The 21,501-nt window shown below is 46.2% G+C and overlaps 1 protein-coding gene across 2 annotated transcripts in view; it reads right to left on the reverse strand.

Annotated features, from left to right (window-relative positions):
• The window catches only part of LOC102916156 (NACHT, LRR and PYD domains-containing protein 1a-like), a 40,281-nt gene that overhangs the window by 3,317 nt on the left and 15,463 nt on the right, over positions 1-21,501 (reverse strand). For both annotated transcript variants that reach the window (XM_076542795.1, XM_076542794.1), the window contains 10 exons: positions 17,997-18,167; positions 16,377-16,547; positions 13,473-13,562; positions 12,438-12,529; positions 11,651-11,813; positions 10,341-10,564; positions 5,661-5,923; positions 5,037-5,162; positions 934-1,075; positions 177-221 (listed from right to left, as the gene is read on the reverse strand). In XM_076542795.1, the coding sequence (XP_076398910.1) occupies positions 177-221; positions 934-1,075; positions 5,037-5,162; positions 5,661-5,923; positions 10,341-10,564; positions 11,651-11,813; positions 12,438-12,529; positions 13,473-13,562; positions 16,377-16,547; positions 17,997-18,167 (1,487 nt within the window). The remainder of the gene's footprint in view (positions 1-176; positions 222-933; positions 1,076-5,036; positions 5,163-5,660; positions 5,924-10,340; positions 10,565-11,650; positions 11,814-12,437; positions 12,530-13,472; positions 13,563-16,376; positions 16,548-17,996; positions 18,168-21,501) is intronic.

Consider the following 21,501-nt stretch of genomic DNA (forward strand, 5'->3'; position numbering starts at 1 on the left):
TTATGGCCCCCATGGCCAGGAGCAAAAGGCCCGGGGACTTGGATGTGAAGCTCCCCACATCCTGGTGAGGCTGGCAATGAGAGGGTCCCCTCTTTTCTCCTTTCCCTTCCCTCCAGAACCAGATAGTGCACCCTGAAACCCTCACTGCCTCATTTGGTGTGGCAGGTGCTACTGACCTGTAGGGGCTGGAGTGACTGGAGTGGATGCAGGTCTAAGGTCTCCTAGAGGAAAGGAGAGATGGAGATGCATCTATAATAGTGCTAGTTATAAACTCACATGACATACCCTGAAACTCTCATCTAGATGCTTGGATTCTGAGAACAAGCTAGAGACAAATTCTGTCCGAGTCTGGCATAAGGGTAGAATGGACCTATAGACACAATCTAGGTGAATCCTTTCCTAATGTCTTTAGGAAGTTGAAGCCCAGAGGTTATGATTTTAGACTAATCAAAAGAAAGAAAGCTTCTAGATGAGAAACAGCAACTTCTTCCAACATCATCTCAACCCATTTTAGCCTGCCTTGGCCTGAATTAAATTCCTGGAGAACTAACCGAGTCCTTTGCCTGAAGTTTTAAAGTATTTGATATTTTATTTTGAGTCTAAACCTATTCCTTTTCCTTTTTAATATTTTTAAAGAATTATTTTTGTAATTTTAAATTATGCTTGTTTGTGTATGCCTATGCACATGAGTGTAGGTGTCTGTAGAGCCCAGAAGAGGGCGCTGGATCCCCTGGAACTGGAATTATAAGCAGTCATAAAACATGGGTGCTGGGAAACAAACTCAGGTCTCGTGGAAGAGTTGAAATTCTTATAAAATCAGTGTCTGTATAACTTAAAAAGCCACATCATTTTTTCTAGGGGTATTTATGATCATTTGGCCCATCATGGATCTTTCTCTTACCTTTGTGCACCCTGAATTTGTCCTAGGTTTACCTGGTTTCAACAAGGTTTCCCAAACTACAGTGCCAGCATTCTTGTCTTTTATTTCCAACCGGATCCCTGATTGTAAGTGGCCAACATAGATTTCTGAGAAGAGCTGGGCTTCTGCGGAGCTCCGGTAGCACAGCTCAAGCTCCTGGAGAAAGCAAGAGCCTCTATGTGAGAAGCCATTGTTTGTTCTGAAGATGAGTCTTTCCCCACTCCAACACCCTCTTGGTCCTACTCCATTGCAGAGGGACATTATCCTTTCTCCTGAAGTCAGTCAACTTTGACAACATGTACTAATTCAGAAGGGTGAGAGCACTGAAGAGAATCCATGGGCCAACTCAAGGCTCATTCTCAAAGTAGTGCTCACACATTCTAAGCCAAAGCTCTTCTCCTTCATCTTTTATTTTCTCTCTTCCTTTTTGTCCTTCCTTCCTGCATTCCTTCTTTTCTTCCTTTTTTCCTTCCTTCCTTCCTTCCTTCCTTCCTTCCCCTTCCTTCCTTCCTTCCTTCCTTCCTTCCTTCCTTCCTTCCTTCCCTCCCTCCCTCCCTCCCTCCCTCTCTCCCTCCCTCCCTCTCTCCCTCCCTCCCTCTCTCTTTCCCTTTCTTTCTTTCTTTCTTTCTTTCTTTCTTTCTTTCTTTCTTTCTTTCTTTCTTTCTTTCTTTCTTTCTTTCTTTCTTTCTTTTTGAGATAGGATTTCTCTGTGTAGCCCAGGCTATCCTAGAACTTATTCTGTAGACCAGGCTGGCCTTGAACTTAGAGATTTGCCTGTCTCTGCCTCCTGAGTTCTGGGATTAAAGACATGTGCAGCCACCGCCAGGCTGTCCATCTTTAACTGGGCCTTTCTTTTTCCTTCTTTTCTATCTTGAATCCAAGCCCTCATTCCTTTAGTACAAAATTTCATTCCTAACAAGTTCTAAACTTAACTTGTTTCCAGTCAACAGAAAACTTACAGCTATGTCTTTTCTTAGGCAAATCAAATCTAAGACAGAAGACTTGACTCCCAGCTGTCTTTCAAGCATGCCTTTCTCAAGTCTCCTCAAACTCAGAAAACTGCACAATCATCTTTTGAGTGACCAGATCCCCATCTAGGCACCATCTGTAACCTCTTCCTGCATCTTCCCATAATAACCTGTCTATCAAAGCCTGTTGTCTTTACCAACACGATTGATTTAGATACCTATCATAAAGACTCATAGTCCTTTTGGTCTTGACAGTTTCTTGTGTTGTCAGTTTCCTGACTCTATCAACTATTCATCTCCATGGCTGCTTCCTTAGTTAAGCTACCAATGCCTCTCATCTGCATCCTTTCGACTTGTTCTTGCTTTTGCTCTTGCCTGCTTATCATCTATTCTCACCTAGTGCTAGAGACATTTTATCAGAGCAAACAAAGTCCTGCATGATCATGTTTAAAACCCTGTACATGATAGTTTCTCTCCTGCCTGCCTGTTCCCAAATACCCAGCAGCTGCTTCTTAAATAATTGACTATGAGGCTTATTTATAAATGCTCAGCCAGTAGCTCAGGCTTATTATTCACTTGCTCTTGCACTTAAATTAACTCATAATTCTTGTCTGTTTAGCTATGTAGCTTGGTACCTTATCTCTGTACAACATTCTCATCCTGCTTCCTCTGTGTCTGGCTAGCCACTCCTTGACTCCACCTTCCTTCTTCCCAGTATTCTCAGTTTGGCTTTCCTGCCTAACTTCCTGCCCAGCTACTAACCAGTCAGTACTTTTTTAAAAATTATTTCTTATTTTTTTTAAATCTTGGTTTTTTAAGACAGGATTTCTCTGTGTAGTTTTGGTGCCTGTCCTGGATCTTGCTCTGTAGACCAGGCTGGCCTGGAACTCACAGAGATCTGCCTGGCTCTGCCTCCCGAGTGCTGGGATTAAAGGCATGCGTCACCACCGCCCAGCAAGTCAGTCAGTGTTTTATAAAACTAATCTGAGTGACAAATATTTACAGCGTACAAGAGCATTATCCCACAGCAGACCCCATGGTGGGGTTTTGCCTTTGCACTTGCACAAAATCAAAATTCCGCAACAGAACAAACTGGATCAATGAGTCCTAGGAGGTGCTGCCTCTAGTGTGACCCCACTTTCTGCTACATGCACCAACTCTGCCACGATGACTTCCTCTCTGGCACCTGGAGACTTGAAGCTTGCTGTCACTTCTGTGCCTCTGCATATGTTCCTGTGTCTGAAGTACTTCACAATCCTACATGCCTCGACTCTTTATGTCACTGAGGCCTCAACTCACGTGGCATCTTCTCAGAGATGTTTCTCTGACTTGCCAGTAGAAGTGTCCAAGTCATTCTCTGATAAGCACAAATCCTACAACTGATCTTGGTGAAAAGGCTGAGAAGTGATCCCAAGTCTCTCTCACGGCACTGTATTTACTTGTTAGCCCTCGGTGTTACTGGTTACTATTATTTATGCAGGTCTTATCTGATGGGATGCTACCCTCCCAAGTAAATGGATCTGTCTGTCCATTGACCTATCTCCCCCGAAGCATATCTCTGGCACTGGGTTAACATTTGTTGAATGAGTAGATTATCTCTCTCTTATCACTGGTTGGCAACAGATATACAGAAGGGCTCCAAACTGTGCAGCTTGCCTATTCATCCTTTGGTTCATGATTCCAAACGTAATGGACAGACATCACCTCCTTTTCAGTACCTGTCACCTAGCTCAATATTAAATAGGATCATCAAGGTGTGTGTGTGTGTGTGTGTGTGTGTGTGTGTGTGTGTATGTGTGTGTGTGTTTGTGTATACATGTGCCATGGTGTGCATGTGGAGGTCAGAAGACAGCTTGATGGAGTCAGTTCTCTCCATTTACCATTTGGGCTCCGGGGACCAAACCTAGGTCATCAGGTGTGGTGGCAAGTGCCTTTATCCACTGAGCCATCTTGCTCATAAGGCTCCACCTTACTTTTTGCTAGGCTGGCCAGCTTTCCCAAGGGATCCTCCTATCTCTGTCTTCCCAGCACTGGAGTTTCAGGCAGCTTTTCACGTGGGTGCTGGGGTTCTTAACTCAGACCTTTATGTTTTCATGAAATCACACTTTGCTGCCATCTCCCCAGCCCCTGTCTGGGATCATTTATCTTTTGTCTTTTTTTAGACAAGGTTTCTCTGTGTAGCCCTGGCTGTACTGGAATTCTATCTGTGGACCAGGCTGGCCTTGAACTTACAGACATTCACCTGTCTCTGCCTCCCAAGTGCTGGGACTAAAGCCGTGCACCACCACCTGGCCTGTCTGGGGTCTTAAGTGCTGTTGCTAGCCAGTGTTCTGATAGATGTTTCAAACTAAACTCACACTCGTCTAACTCTGGTTCAGCCACAAACCACCATTCACATATGCTTTCTGTTCATGAGCAGAAAATCTGGGCCAGTTATGGACATGTGGGTAATACAGATGAATGCTCAGTAGCTTTTGGTAAAAGAGTGTTGGGAGAGGATATACTGAGAAATAGGGAGAAGCCAAAAGCAGTCCCCAGTGTCCTGGAAGAATCTGAGACTCAGCTAAATCTCAGTGTTAGTACAAAGAGTTCCAAGACTTGTGGGTCAGCCATGTTACAGCTCTTCCATTGGGCATGCATGGGGCATCTTCTTTAAACAGCTTACCACGAAGCCCACAGAATCCCAAACACCCTAAAACACATACTAAATGAATCTTGTATGTTCAACCATTCCAATATTCTATTGCTTTAGTTTAACCACGGTAACATTTGGTTTGTTGAGATCACCAGTCATAGAATTGTCCCTGCTCTCTGACAATACCCAACATAGAGTAATTAGGCTTCCTTAGTCCTTCCTGACAATTACCAAATGACAGACATCCTACAGTGCTTTCTTTCTAGAACCATTTTTACTGAGATGTCCCATGATGAGTAATAAGTCGGGTTTATTTGGCTTCATGGCTTTAGCACAGTATAGCCTAAACACTATGGTGCCCCAAGTTAGTCCATCCAGTTGTGATTTCTGGTACATCACGAATTCCAATTGCTTTCCTCCAAACCTCAAGTTTCAGCACCTGAGAGAACCACCCAACAGGTTTTCCCAAGCCTAACATCTGATCTTCGAGAAGGGCAAATATCAGGCTGCTTACCTTGGGTATAATTTCCATAGTCCCTGAACAAGACACGGTATATCGAGAGCCCACATAAAGGGAGCCCATGGGGGGAGGCTTGTGTATTCGCACAAACAGGAACTTCATTTCTTCATCATCTATGGCCTAAGGAAGGTAACGGACAGTGATTTCCGACCTACATAATCTTGCTGAATAAGGTGAGATGGTCCATTGGTTCTTTTGTGTGTGTGCATGGAAGCGGGGTTGGGGGGTGTAATCAAACCTCTGCAGCCCTCCTCCCCGTGCACTGTACAGACAGCTCTACTCTAGTTTGTTCCATGTTCACAATGGTCGTAGGGTCACTGCCAGAGAAGAAAGGACAGGGAAAGGCTGCAGGTTGGGTGTGGAGCCTCCCCATCCTTCCAATGCCACGAAAGAGGCTGTAGGAAGCTGTGAAGAGGTGAGTGAAGGAGCAGCAGACACAAGGGAGACTTGGGATTGAGGGGTCCAGATTAAGGCTGAGCAGAGGGCAGATCACTCACCCACACCAGGGTCTACTCACAAGAGGCCCACCCTCACTCCCAGGAGAGGATCCCACTGGGATGCTCTCCTCATTTCGTGTTTTCTGTCAGCCCACCCTGGATGGGCCCGTATGGTTCTCACCTTCCGAATAGTGCAGTCATTGGGGATCAGGTAAAGGTGGAGTTTCAGTTCCTCAGCATGAGGTTGATGGTAGAGCAATGTGATGGAGGTGATGGATATTAATCGCCAGGTGACAGGGATTTTTTTTAGCATGACTCCTAAAGGAGAGAAGCTGGGGTCTTTCAGAACTGTGCAATGTGGCTCCACTTTGGCTGGCTTCTCCAAGACTACCCCGTCCTTCATAAAGTGGGCCACTTGGAACTTTGAGGTGTCCTTCTGAATTCCTGTCCAAGAATGGAGTCAAATGGTATAGATTAAATGCCTGTCTGAGCCAGGCTTGGCTTGGCATAGTAGAAACCCAGGGCTCAGCTCAGAGAGACATTGGAGGATGTTTAAATGACTCTGTCCTCTCAAAAATCCCAATCCAGGGGAATGGATTTAGGCAGCGCTTTAGGAGAGTGATGATGTAGAACCCTCATGAATGGGCTTAGGAGAGACTCAAGGGCCCCCTTCTGCCACCTGAGAGAAAAGGTAGAGGGTGCCATTTACAAAGAAGTTAGTCTTTTCTAGGCACTGAGTATACTAGCACATTGATCTTGGCCTTCCTAGGAGACCTCCAAAGACATTGTCACCAGCTTGGTGAATTCATTCCTGTCCAAATGTGACCTGCAGTTCAGCAGGCTTTGGCTAGATTCCTTTGCACTCAAAGGCTCCCTAATTCCTTGGGAAAATCCCATTTCCCCGGCCTACCTGGTGGATGGATGAGATTAATAAGGGTATGGATAGAGTGACTTTATAATGGGAAAGGGTGGGCTTGCCAACCACCCCTCCCCCTAGGTTTAGAGTGTGAAAAGGGGCTCAAGACAGACTATTTTCTCTGTTCTTGTTTGACTGTAGACCTTCACTCTGTTAGTCAAATACTAGCCTCAGATACCCCAGTGCAGCATGAGGACAGATGAAGGTCTGTCACTGATGGACATGGGCAGAGCTCTTTCTCCCAAACAGATCACCTGGACAACCTCTGGGCCCACGTCTCACTGTGGTAGAGGCAGCATGGTAGAACAGTGGTTATATTTGCTACTCTGTGGATCATCAGCCATCATCACCCTTTCCATTTCTAAATGGCCCTATAAAGACTCCAGAGCTTCCTTGGGTCTCTGTCCTTAACCTTGTGTTGCTCTGGAACTTTCCCTAGGGAATACTTTACAGGGGCTCAGGACACCTGGAGTTCTGAGTTTCTGGTCCATTTCCCCTGCCCTATGCTCTGCTCCTGGTGAGTAGCTTCAGCTGCTCACTAAACTTCTGTGACTGCAGAAATGAGACTTCCCTGGAACTAAAAAAACCTAAGCACCAAGAGAACAAATAACCCAATTAGGAAATGGACTGTGGAACTGAGCAGTGCTCTTAAAACAAGAAATACTTCTTGGAACTTTATCCATGGAGGTGAGTGAGGTTGAGATAGTTTATGACCCCTTTCTTCTCTTAAGCCCCCTTTCTATGACCCCAGTTCTCACATGTCTGTAGGGATGGTAATGGCTTTCACATGTTGACAGACTTTGGTACTAAGTGTTCCTTGTTAGTTCACTTTGTACATGGTCTTCACAAGATCTCTTAAAATAGCTTAATTTATCCCATGTCTGGCTAGTAGCTCAAGGGACATGGTGTATAAAGAGCACTTAATAAATACCAGTTAGTGTTGCTACTGAGGGGAGGCATGGGCAGGAGAGAGATGCCCTCTCCCATTCCACTCCCCTGCCCATCAATGCCTGAGGCAGGTGGGAGCGCTGGCCCTGGGACCATATGAGCAGGAGAGCTGCCCCTGCCCATCACCAGCTGCAACACTTGGGAGAGCAGGCCCTGCACCCTGCTTTGGCAGCAAAATAGAGCCAACTCCATTGGTGGAGGTGGGGGTAAGCCAACTCCAAAGTTGAGAATGGGAGAGCTTTCCCCATTACTCATCTGTCATGTGGCAGCATGGGTAGGGGAGAGATGTTCTCCCCCACCCCACTCCCACCCATCAATGCCTGAGGCAGGTGGGAGAGTTGTCTTTGTCCCTCATCAGCTGCAGCACTTGGGAGAGTGGCTCCTGCCCCTTGCCTGGGCAACACAGAAGAGCTGGTTCTCTGTGGGAGAACCCACCCTGAGGACACGAAAGCAGAACTGGTTCCACCCCCTGCTCATCACTACAAAGGGTGAACTCACCAGGGCAATGCAGCAGAGCTTCATCCTGGTGATAAGGGCAAGGGAGAGCTGGTGGGCTGACCAAATCTGCAATTACCCAGGCCCCGAACCAGGGTTATGTGTCGGCCCACCCCAACATCCATCCCATCTGTGATCTGCTGGAGCATGTGAAGGGACAGGTCCTGCAGACCCAAAGCTGCAGGATCTCCACAACACAGGATAACAACAGGATAACCAATAAGAGTTCTAGTGAGGCCCAGCATTGATAGTGTAGCAGAATCAGAGGCCTTGAACCAGACCAATGGTTGTTTGCAATGAACACTTTCAAGTAAAGATATATGGATAAAAAGGGTTTACTACTTGTACAACCACTGTGGAAATCAGTATGGCGGTTTCTCAGAAAATTAGGAATCGAACTACCTCAAGACCCAGCTATCCCACTCTTGGGCATATACCCAAGGAATGCTGATTCATACCATAAAGATACATGCTCAGCTATGTTCATAGCAGCACTATTTGTAATAGCCAGAACCTGGAAACAACCTAGATGCCCATCAACGGAAGAATGGATGAAAAAAAAAATGTGGTACATATACACAATGGAGTACTACTCAGCAGAGAAAAACAATGAAAGCATGAAATTTGCAGGCAAATGGATGGAACTAGAAAAAATCATCCTGAGTGAGGTAACCCAAACCCAGAAAGACAGTTATGGTATGTACTCACTCATAAGTGGATTCTAGATATAAAATAAAGAACAATCAGACCACAACCCAGAGAGCCATAGAGGCTATATATATAGCATGGAGGTCCCTAGGACGACTGTGGCTTATAATAAATTTCAGTTTTACTCAATTATTGAAAAAAAAATAGCCAAGTGAATGGAAACACATGAACTATGAACCAAAGGCTGAGGGGCCCCCAGCTGGATCAGGCCCTCTGAATAGGTGAGGCAGTTGATTGGCTTGATCAGTTTGGGAGGCAACTAGGCAGTGGGACCAAGTCCTGTGCTCATTGCATGAGTTGTCTGTTTGAAACCTGGAGCTTATGCAGGGACACTTGGCTCAGTCTGGGAGGAAGGGACTGGACCTCCCTGGACTGAGTCTACCGGGTTGATCGCAGTCCTCGGGGGAGGACTTGTCCTGGAGGAGGTGGGAATGGAGGGTAGGCTGGGGGTAAGGGGAGGGGTTGGGAGGGGGGAGAATAGGGGAACCCGTGGCTGATATGTAGAACTGAATGGTATTGTAAAATTATATATATATATATATATATATATATATATATATATATATATATATGTATATATATATAAAGAATCTTAAAAAAAAGGGTTTACTATCTGACTCACTATGTCACACTACAGCTTCCATGATGAGATTGATTTTTCTTTTTTTTTTACCCCTCCTACATTTTATTTTTAGAGGTTGCAAGGACAGAGGGCAGATACGAAGTGATAGTGAGATGAATGGGATGGAGATGCGTGATGTGAACGACACAAAGAGTAAATTAAAAGGAAGTTTAAAAAAGATTGCTGCTGAGGACATCAGTTCTTACTTAAGTCTTGCGGGCTGCAAGAATATATTATAGATTCATCTGTGTATTAAAGCTATGCTTTGACCGACCAGGGGTCCGTCAAGTGGGAAGCCATTTATCAGGGAATGTTTAGTGTTATACAGCCTTAATATTCAGCTACACCTTGCTATGAATTTCTTGTGGGCCCATATATTAGTAGACCATTTGGCAAACTGTTCAGCTTCTCACACCTGCTGAACCTCTAGGTAGCCCCCCCCTCCACGCTAAGTCTAGGAGACCAGCAGGCTGTAGATACATGGCTTTACTTCTTGTGCAAATGAGGCCCAGACCATACCCTTCCTTCAGACCCAGGGGCATGGCAGAGAGATGGACTGAGGACAGTAGGGCTTTTTGCATAACCAGGTGCAGTAAGGACTGGAGGGGATTCCAGAGGAGACAGAACCCAGTGGCCAGAGAGAGGAGAGGAAGACAGAGGTTCTGCGGAGGGTAAAGCAGATCTCTGGTAGAGTTTATCAGGGCCAGGGGTAGGAGCCAGGAAGGATAGATGGAGGAAGAAGGAACAGAGGAGGGAGATGAGGGCTTAGTTATTACCAGGGCTATGAGAGGACAGAAAGAGTAGGTACAAAGAGGAACTGAGACTCAGGATGGAACTGAAGCTGTATAGACAGAGTTTTGTCATAAAGGAATAAAGTAAACGGACAAAAGAGCATAGTGTACATAGATTCCTTCCCCTCAGGTACCTCTCACCATACATAGCATCTTCCCCAGGGCTTGGGGAGGAATTTTCTCAGGGCAGGCCTTGAGAAAATTGCATTATATTTACTTAAGGACTCCTTCAGGTAAGCTCTACCTCCATGACCCTCTCTGTCTCACTAAGGAAGCCATGAGTTCTTTCCTCATCATCCCATCTATCATCCTACATTCTCCTATATGAGTGGAAAAACCTCCCATTCCCACCACCCTCCTCCTTATGCTTCCCTTAGTTACCTTGGAGATCCACAAAATGAGGGAGGTGCACAGCAGCCACAGCTCCCTGCTCAGTCTTGATGTCAAACAGAGGCCCAGCCACCATGTGACTGTGCTGCAAGGGAGTCTTGCCCAGGAATTGGCTCCAGGCACAGAATCCAATCTCTACAGTCACGGCCCTTGTCACCACAAAGCGAAGACCAGTGCTGGGCCAGTGATAGGAGCCAGCCATGGGGAACTGAACTCTAGAAGATGCAGAAACAGTCATGCATTGGACAAGATCTGCTCACAGGCTGGATACAGATCTGGTGCAGGGCCATAGACACACCGACTTCAGCCAAATCTCTGAGTCCTGGCTCCTTTGCTCTCTGCATATGGACCCTAAACAAAGTAGTTAGCGTTCTGACTCCTGGTTTCCTTATCTGTAAATAGGGGCAATGGCAATATCATCTTATAGACCTGTGAGTTCTGAGCGAGCTAGAGCAAACCTACAGGGAACACACACCTAGAGCAACTAGCTATTCTTGTGATGATGATGAGGGCGATGAAATAGGTAAGTCTCTCTCTCTCTCTCTCTCTCTCTCTCTCTCTCTCTCTCTCTCTCTCTCTCTCTCTGTGTGTGTGTATTAAGTTCTAGGGGTCAAACTCAAGACCCTTTATATGCTAGGCAAGGGCTCTACCAATTGGCCACATCTTCAGCTCTTAGTGTTCTTATTTTTAAAGAGTATAAAAGAGTATATTTCTTTCTTTCTTTCTTTCTTTTTTTTTTTTTTTTTTTTTTTTTTTTTTTTTTTTTTTTTTTTTTTTTTTTTTTTTTTTAGAAACAGGGTTTCTCTGTAGCTTTGGAACCTGTCCTGGACAGGCTCTGTAGACCAGGCTGGCCTCGAACTCACAGAGATCCACCTACCTCTGCCTCCCGACTGCTGGGATTACAGGCGTGCGCCACCACTGCCCGACTAAAGAGTCTATTTCTTTATAAGGGTCTAAGGCTGGTGAGGTGGCCTGGCAGGTAAAGGCACTTTCTGACAAACCTGAGAATTCATGTGTGTGTTCACAGATAAACTTTAAAATGAGCATATGTTATATTAGTAATAAATATGTGGCCTTGAAACAATGCTTTACTGAGCATTAGTGACTTTCTCAAAGGCTTCCCATTTGGTGACTGGTCAGTGGACAAGAGGCAGTTTCCATGGGAGGAGTCAAGAGTGACAGTTTCTCCAGCTGAGACAGTGACCATCACCATGTTGGAGGGAACGTACTATGGGAGACTGGTTTGGATGTCAGCCTTTGGAATCCTTTGTGGGTCGTGGAATGGAGAATAGCTCACTCACCGGTACAGGTTTCTTTCCCTGTCAACCACCTCAGTGTCCACGGGTCCTGTGCTGCCCCAGAAGCCATCTTCAGACCCAAGAGACTCTGTGAGCTTGTCTCCCAGAGGGGAAGAGTCGGGTGAGTGGGGGAGTTTCAGCTGTGCTGTGTGTGGAGCTCCTTCCTCTGGAAGAGGCAGGACAATGGTCACTCCCCAGCCTCTCTCTCTCCAGCTAGACTGGGGCTAGGCTCTTCCTGAGACCTGGCTACAGCAGGGAGTGAGTCTGTTCTCTTTGTCCCTGCTCCGGAGGCTTCTCTGTTTCTTTCATTTTTTCTCTCTTTCCTCTTTATCCCTCTTTTCTTCTTTCATTATCTCCCCTTTTTCTTGTTTTCACTGCTCACCTTCTGAGCACCTCCAAACCTTGGCATCTGCTTCTGACTAATGTCCTGCCTTCTTCTTCCCTATTGGCCCAGAAGTGTTCCTTTTCCCAGCATTTCTCCAGAGACAGGTTGAAGATAGAACCTGTCTCTGGGAAGTGCTGGGGAGGTGGTTTCCAGGCCTTAACATGTGACAACGGGATAAGGGTCCCTGGTATAGAGTCTGATGCCTGCCATAGACATGTGAGAGGGATAGCATTGAATCCCGATGCTGTGACAGAAGAAAGCAAAATATCATTCCTCTGGATTCTAAATGTGAAAGATTGTGCAAGTTCCTCTTTCCAGGAGTGAACCTGCTTTTCCCCATATCAGAGATGGGGGAGAGAAACGATGGTCCCAACATGATGCTTCAAGTCTGGCCCCTTCACATACCTGACTGTAGTCTCTGCCGCTTGCATGAGGATGGGCCAGCACTCATTTCTCCTTTATCCAGACCCAGAGTAGAGACAGTCTCACGTGGTTTCCTATATGCAGAGATGTTCTTCCCCTCAGAGGTCAGGGGAAACTAGGGTTGTCTATAAGACATCCCCACCTACAATCTAATTCATCTTAATTTGAACTAAGGCCCATGATTCTCCTCTAGGCCACATCTCTATGATCCCCTTTCCCCAGATCTAGGTCACATCTAGGTGCCTGTGTCATAACTGATATCATCTTGATCCCTTCCTTTTTTAAAAATTTATTTATATTTTTGTATGTATGAGTGCTCTGCATGTATGCCTGCATGCCAGAAGAGGGCACCAGATCCTATTATAATTGGTTGTGAGGCACCATGTGGTTGCTGGGAACTGAACCTGAGTCTTCTGTAAGAGCAGCAAGTGCTCTAACCAGTGGGCAGTCTCTCCAGCCTCAAACATCTCTCTGTGTCTTTGTCTCCCATCCATGGTGACTTCATTGCTCCAGTGTGCTGTGCCCAGAGGACTCTCTACTCATTTCCTTTTTTTTTTTTTTTTTTGAATGCCAAATGCCGTTTATTAGGTCTTAAATACAGGCTTACAGCACAATGGGAGAACCCCGGAGGGCAGAAGTTCACTACTGATGTTTTATAATCTTGCAGCTTACAGACAAGGAACTTCTCTTAAGCATTCAGGAGGGTGGAACCAGGCAGGGAATTAGCACAGGGAGGACATCAAGCAAGGCAACAACTACCCAAAACAGGGGCCATCCTTTTTTTTTTTTAATCTCCTCCAATTCACATGGAGGGATTTAAGAGGCAGGTTATGTGAATCTATTTTCACTAATGAACAAAACCAACACAAATGAAGTCAAAATAACCCACTTCATGCTAGTTGCTATGGTTTCCTGGTTTCTTCCTGTTCTGATTTATCTCTCCTGCCACCCCAGGACCATTTTCTCACCTCTGAGCTCTGGACCAGCCATAGGATCTCAGTTTGGACCACTCCTTACCATGTGCTCTGGATGAGAAGCTCGGGATTCTTTTCCTTCAGAGCCCTCAGCTCCATCATCACCTGCTCACTCAGAGAGGCCTGGTCTAGCCTGCAAGCACAAGGGAAGCCATATTGTCCTGGTCTATACCAAGGAGTGTGGAAGACTCTCACAGTTAGGTTCCTCAGAATTAGCCTCTGAGATGAAGCCAGTGAGGGAGCTTATTGGGGTGTGTTCTTTGGCCGACACCAGGACAGAAAAGAGAGGGCAGTAGCCATGGAGAGGAGCAGATGTGGCCATGAAGTGGTGCCGGTGAGGTCTTGGCCAGATCACAGGCAGATCGGAACTGGGATGATGGCCTTTGGGACTATTGCCTTTTTATACTCCTACATGGTGCAGATGCTGGATCTGAACCATCCTAGGAATGGGGCATGACTGGGTGTGGAGGTTCGTGTTGGGAGAGAGCATCCCTACAGCCCTCAGCATCACTGTGGTTGGGGGTCATGGCTTTGTCACGGAAGTGACTCTGGAGAGCTGTTTAAAGAGAATGTAGAAGGTCTGGGTTCTAGGATTCTGTGAGAACTCGGCTAGAAGGACAGAATCTTTGTCCCGTTTCTGTCTTCCCCATTTCAGTGCTGGCGATGGAAGCTGTGTTCTCACTCATGAGCTTTCTCTACTGAGCCACAAGCCAGGCCCTGGATTCCACTCTTACAGGCTTCACGTCCTGGAGTTTCTGTAGGTTTAGGAGAATTACCACCTTCCTTGGGCCTCCATGTCCACAACCAGGGACACCATCACTCCCTCTCAGCCTGCTATGAAGCGAGAACAAGGCAGGAGAGGAAAGAGTCCTGCACTTTCCAGAGGCTGTCAATGTCACTGCTCCTGCCCTATGGGCTGTTCTCCTTGAGGAGGGAGATGGAGCCCGTGAAGTTGAAGCTTGTTCCTATCTCCAGGAGGGAAGGAGGCAGCTAAGATTTGACAAGTAACTGAGATGTATCCTAAAAGCAGAGCTGTGGCAGAGGCCAGCATTGGAAAGGCTCATCAGCGGGTGGAGAGAGTCATGGGTGAAAGCTGGATGGGCCGGTTTCCACCATCCGTGAGGTCAAAAGCAGACTCCTCCTGGCCATGTCCTGCTCTGACTGTTCCTTTAGATTTCAGAGCAGAAGTGGTGGTCCTGGTGGGAAAGTCAGAGGGCAGAGGCTTCTTGGACTCTCTCTGCCAAATGGAAGAACCAGAGGGCTCTGGACACAGAGGTCTAGAGTCTTCTATGGTTCTCTGAGCACATAGCAGGAGGGCTCTGGCCAGGAACTGCAGGGAGTGTTCCTCTAGGCTCATGCTGGGGAGGTAGAAGAGAGAGGAAGCTGGATGCATGGAAGTAGAGAAGGGCATACAGGAGGGAGGCTTTCCTAGTTTGCATGTAAATCTAGGGCTTGGAGATGACTCCAGTTCAGCCACACAGGGTCGACTGAAGCTCTTCTAAGTCTCTATGTCTGCCCTTTGGCCTCCTTTTGTTTCAGGGTCTTCCCCCACTCTGCTTTTGTCGGGACTGCTGTCCCCAGATTGGCCTCAGAGAAGTCTCCATGGACCCTTCAATACAGTCTCCCCTCCCACAGCATTACACACTCACAATACTATTGACTCCGTAGCATCCAGCAGAGCTTGTCAATAGAGTCAGGGGCTGATGGGTGACCTGTGCCTGTCTCTTCCCACCCAGCTGCAGGAGGGTGGAGGGAGCCATGTGTGTTTGTGATTCTATACCCAGGGCCTGGACCAGTGCTTGGTGCACAGGGGCCTAATATGAAGGAATGAATGAGTGAATGAGTAAAGAGCTACCACGGAGTGAAATGAAGCCGTCTGAACATGCAGCCTCATTTTAAACCTTTCTTTTAATTTATTCTTTGTGTCTTTCATATCATGCATCTCAATCCCATTCATTTCCCTGTCCCTTTGTATCTGCCCTCTGCCCTTGCAACCTCCCCTGACAAAATAAAATAAAATAAAAAGTTTAGGAGGAAAAAAAAGCAAAAATCAGTCTCATCATGGGAGCTGCAGTGTGATAGCTACTTGCAAGTGTTCATTGCAAAGAGTCATTGGTCTGGTTCAAGGCCTCTGGTTTCTGCTACATTATCAATGCTGGGTCCTCACCGGGATTCCTCTTGTTATCCTGTTGTTGCCCTGTGTCGTGGAAATCCTGCAGCTTTAGGTCTGCAGGACTGATCCCTTCACATGCTCTCACAGATCATAGATGGGGTGCATGTTGGGGTGGGCCAACTCATAACCCTGATTCTGGGCCTGGGTAGCTGCAGGGTTGGTCAGCCTGCCGGCTCTCCCCAGTCCTCACCACCAGAGTGAGCTCCCCAGCGTTGCCCTGACTAGTGAGCAAGGGCTGGGGCCAGTTCTTCTGCTTACATGCCCTCAGGGTCAGCTCTCCCACACCTACATCATCGGGGGCAGCTCAACTGTGTTGCCCAGGCAAGGTGCAGGCCTGCTGTCTGAGTGCTGCAGCTGGTAAGGGGAGGGTCAGCTTCCCTGTTTGTTGCAGGTGGTGAAGGGCAAGGGGTAACAGGACAAGGGGTGGGGCACATCTCTGTCCTGCCCATGCCACCAACATGAAGCCTCATTAATAAATATGATTCCACAGTGGCCACCTGCCCACCTGGTATTATATTTGTTTTTATATATGAATGTTATATGTCATTACAATCCAAAACGTGGGTATGACATTCCCGTTTAATAGATGAGGGCATCGAGTTCAGAGAAGACAGGGACTTGCCTAAGTCGCAGGTGTAAGTGGCACAGCTGGTCAGGAGCCAGGCTGATTATGCATTATCTGTCCTCTTTCTTTTGCACATCGGATCCTCTGGTATTCCCACCTACTGCCTTCCCAGGCCTCCCTGTAGAAGGGACTCCCAGAGTTTTTCTTACCGCAGGATTCTGAGCTTGCAGGCAGGATTCCTGAGCCCCTTACACAGCAGCCTCACACCACGGTCGCCCAGGTCATTCAGCTGCAGGTCTAGCTCAGTCAAGCTGCCGCTGGTGTAGACCACAGAGGCCAGGTCCCGGCAGCAGCTGTATGTGATGCCACAGCTGACCAGCCTGCATGAGAAATACACCCTGTCATTTCCTGAGAGTTCACTCCTCTGGATAGTGGGGATTGGGTCTCCCTTTCTGGTACTTGCCAGGTCCTCATTAAAGGGAATTCGGGGTTTCACTGGATTGTAGTAACTTTCAAGGTTTTAATTTTCCTCTTGCACCTAAGTTGCCCCTGAGGATGCAAGCCACCTCTACTTCTCACTCCTGCTAGGATTCACACCAGTTCTCCTTTCTACCACATCAACTTTATATATACAACTTACCCAATGTCCAATTTGTATACCCAAGATTAACTGTTAGCTACATTGGCCCAGCCAAATAACCAGAGACAATGGATATAAGGTGTCTAGGTAGTTCCAATATTATGGTCATTGATAGACCAGACAATAAACCAGTGAACTTCTAGTACAAGAACAGCCAAATAACCAGAGACAATGGATATAAGGTGTCTAGGTAGTTCCAATATTATTGTCATTGATAGACCAGACAATAAACCAGTGAACTTCTAGTATAAGAACAGAGGTGAAACGGAACATGGCAGGTTTGTTTGGACCCGAGAGCCTGTCTTAGGTTTCTTAGTATATATTGGGATCTAGAGTAGGTGTTACTCAGGCCACGGCCATGTCTGCAGCTAACATCTGTGATGCATCTTTGCCTATCCATGTCTCATCAGGGCGGAAAATTCAATATGTCCCATAACTGAGCTGCAGGACCAATGGCCTATAGTTAGAGGTTTACTGCTCTACTGCTGCTGGGTCAGGGAGGGACAAGCTCCTCGAAATCCACAGCATCCTGCTAGTGTGTCTCAAGAACTATGCAAAAGTGAAATATTCTATGAAGACATAGAATAGGGCATGACTCACTCGTCATGTGAAATCTTTTTTTTTTTCTTCGAGACAAGGTTTCTCTGTGTAGCTTTGCGCTTTTCCTGGAACTCACTCTGTAGCCCATGTTGGCCTTGAACTCACAGAGATCTGCCTGGCTCTGCCTCCTGAGTGCTGGGATTAAAGGTGTGCTCCACCACTGCCCGGCTGTGAAATCTTAGTAAAGACGGAGTCCGTACAAACAGAGTAGAAGGCTGGTTACAAGGGCAGAGAGCAGGAGGGACTGGGAGACGCCATTCCCTGGGCCTGGAGCTTTCTCCCCTCCTGCTTCATTTAGCCTCTTACTCCGTGTTCTTGAGCTCTGCTGTAGCCACTTCCTCAGGAGGTTTGCTCTGCTGCAGACCTCATGGGCCTGTTGTTAGCAATAGCTAGTGAATGTCAGTCTTTCATGATCCCCAAGAACAGGACCCCATTGGCTTATCATAACGAGTCTGGTGTCAGTCATGGGTGTGGTCGAAAGGGTTCAGTGAATATTTGATGAATACCTAGCCTCACCCTAGTCTCAGCTTTTGCCTTTGCTCTCCTGCCATCCATCCCTGCTTCAGAGGAGAACCCAGGCCAGACTCACCACAGTGTCTTTAGTTGGCAGCCACGGTGTCTCAGGGTCCTACAAAGACTCTGTACTTCGGAGTTACTCAGTGGATTTCCACTTAGGTCCAGCTCCTCCAGGCTTTCTGTGAACTCAAGAGTGGAGAAGAATACCTGCCAACTGGCATTAGTGATTGGGGTCCACCTGGACCTGAGAGAAGGAAAGAGAAAGGAGAGCTGTGAATTGCATACGCCGTCTGAAGTGGTCAGCCCCACACTGCAGAGTGGAATTCTCTCCTCCTGACTCGGAGGCCTCTGTGGAGGTTTGAATAAGAACATCTCCCAAAGACTCATAGATTTGATCCTTGGTCACCGGGGAATGGTTCTGTTAGGACATTTGGCTTTGTTGGACTAGGTGTGGCCTTGCTGGAGGAAGTGGGTCACTGTGGGTGGGCTTTGGGGTTTTAAATGCTCAAGCCAGGCTCAGTGTCTCTCTTTTCCTTCTGTTCTCAGATCAGAATGTGGAACTCACAGCTGTCTTTCCAGCACCATGTCTGTCTGCGTGTTACCATGATTTCTGCCGTGATGACAATGGACTAAACCTCTGAGTGTAAGCAAGCCCCCATTAAATGTGCTTTCTTTGATAAGAGTTGCTGTGGTCATGGCATCTCTTCACAGCAATAGAACACTGACTAGACAGTTTTAATATGCCATCCCCAGGGCAGATGAGCCTCTACACCTATTCTTCTTCTGCAACATCTTGGTCCTTTATCTGTGCAGTTCCTCATCTATGGTCTTGCACAGCATGCTGTGTGCTCATTTTGTGTTCTGTTTCCATTTCAGTCTAGGTGTTCCTCGAGGCCAGGGACAGATAGGTGGCATCTTTCCTTTATAATATCAGTGCCTAGTATAGGACCCGGCACAGAGGAGGACATTGGTAGTTTGGACAGTTTTATTTCCTTTGATATGTACACACCTGTCTCCTTTTGGTATAGAATTCTAGAGTCATAGTGGCCATAAAGGTAAACTGGAGATGGGGAGTGGAGCGTTCAGGAGAGGTGGTTGAGGGATACTCTATGATGGGATGTTGAATATGATCATAAACACTATGACCATGTTGGTTTACACGGACCTCATTCCCTTCCAAGAATAGAAGACCACAGATACGTTCCATGGAGAGAACAAATGGAATATATTGGGAGAGAATGTCTGCAGGCTGAGGGGGAGAGAATTCTGGAATTGCTGAAATGGACTTTGCCCTGTATAACTCCTGCCTAATTACTTTCTCCATTTTTACACACCCCTTTATCAACCGTACTGGCTGCCAGGTTTCAGCTACTCAAGGTTTATCCCAAACTTCAGACAGCTATTTCTGTTCTCTAGTTCAATACCTCAGTTAACTCTTTGACCTAGTGTGTCTCAATTTGTTTCCAATCTTAATCCACTCCACCACCTCCACAGTGTATTGAGCCATGCAGCGGTGACTTGCCAGCTGCCTGAACACCAAAGCTGTGCCTCACTCAGTGTTCTTAGATGCAAAAGCCTGGACCACAGGGGTTCCCGCTACTCAGAAGACTCATGAGGATGACAAGATACTTGCTTACTCTTTGTTCTGCAGCAGCCTGCCTGCTGGAGCCCCTCCTCCCAGCCACATGCATTCCCTGGGGACTCCACTTCTTGGTGCTCATCCTGGATCCCCTTAGCTCTTTCTCACAGACCTTCCAAGCCTTCTCTTCTAGCTTAGCCCCACTTCTTTGTGTCAGTACTGACCCACAGAAACACTCTCACCAGGGATTCCAGTGGCCACTCTGGGCTGGGACATAGGTAGACAGTTTTTATTATTCTCCCTGTCCTCCTTACCAGTCTTTCCAGGCTTACTCTTAGTCCTGTGGAAGCATGTCTGCAGGGGCCCCTCCTCCCACCCCACCTCTATTCCCTGGGGACTCCACATCTTGGTGCAGACTAAGGGTTGCCCTAGCTCTTTCCCAATGCCTCTCTCAGTCTTTGCTCCTAGTTGATCTCCATTCCTTTGTATCATCCACTGAATGGCAGAAACTCTCTACCAGGGAACCCGAAGTGACCATACTGGCCTAGGATTGTGAGTAGGCAACAGCAATCAAAGAATGTAACATACCTCCAACAAAGACAAGACCAGATATCTATACCTAGAAACACCTCAAATATAACTTCAGATGTATAGAATCCAGCAAAAAACCCACAAGTATGAACAGTCAAGAGAATATGCCTCCTTCATAAGCCAGCAACCCTTTTGAAATAGGTCCTGAGAAATATAATTTAGTTGAAGTACAAGACAAGGCCTTCAAAATAGCAATTATGAATATGTTCAAAGACCTTAATGAAAATTTGAATAAATGCCTTAATGAAGACTGTGAAAGCACAGACAGTTGAGGGAAACAATAAGGAAATGAGGCATGAAAATAGAACTTAGGAAAGTAATAGAATCACTAAAGAAAACCCAAACTGAAATAAAAATGGAAATGAAAAAAACTCAGGATATCAAACAAAAACCTCAGAGGAAAGCCTCTCCAACAGATTACAGGACATGGAAGAGAGAATTTCAGGCCTTGAAGACAAGGTAGAAGAAATGGATAGGTCAGTCAAAGAAAATGTTAAATCTAAAAACTACAGGCACAAAACTTACAGGAAATCTAGCTCATGATGAAAGGACCAAACCTATGACTAATAGGTATAGAGGAAGGAGAAGAAACCCAGATCAGAGGCAAAGGGATTTTTTAAAAAACAAAGTCAAATAAGAAAAATTCCCCCATCTAGAGAGGGAGGTGCCTATCAAGGTGCAAAAAGCAATATGGAACATTAATAGATAAGACCAGAAATTCCTACAACACACATTGATCAAAACACTAAATATACGGAATGAAGAAAGACTATTAAAAGTTGCAAGGGAAAAAGACCAAGTCACATAAGAAGGCAGACTCATCAGAATAACACCTGACTTCTAACTGGAGACTTTGGAAGTCAGAAGGTGCTGGATGGATGTTCTACAAACTCTAAGAGACACAGATGCCAACCCAGACTACACTTTCCAGCAAAACTATCAATCACAATCATTGGAGAAAGAAAAACATTCCACAATAAAATGAAATTTAACTAATTTCTATCTACAAATCCAGGTCTATAGAAGGCACCAGAAGGAAAAGTTCAGCCCAAAGATGTTGACTACAAGAATACAAGAAAATAACAATCTCAGAACAGTAAATCATCAAAATCCAAATCACAAACACAAAGTAGCAGGAAATCAACAAATACTGCTCATTGATAACACTCAATATTAATGGTCTCATATCCCCAATAAAAAGACACAGATTAACAGATTAGATTTGAAAACAGGGTCTGCCTTTCTGCTGCTTCCAAGAAACACACTTCATCATGTGGATAGGCATTACCTTGACAGAAGCTGGAATTATCTGTGAAGAGGAATCTCAATTGAGAAAAGGCTTCCATCATTTTGGTTGTAGGCAAGTCTGTAGGGCATTTTTTTTTAAATTAGTGATTGATGTGGGAGA

This window comes from Peromyscus maniculatus, chromosome 8, assembly GCF_049852395.1.
Source record: "Peromyscus maniculatus bairdii isolate BWxNUB_F1_BW_parent chromosome 8, HU_Pman_BW_mat_3.1, whole genome shotgun sequence".
Lineage (NCBI taxonomy): Eukaryota > Metazoa > Chordata > Mammalia > Rodentia > Cricetidae > Peromyscus > Peromyscus maniculatus.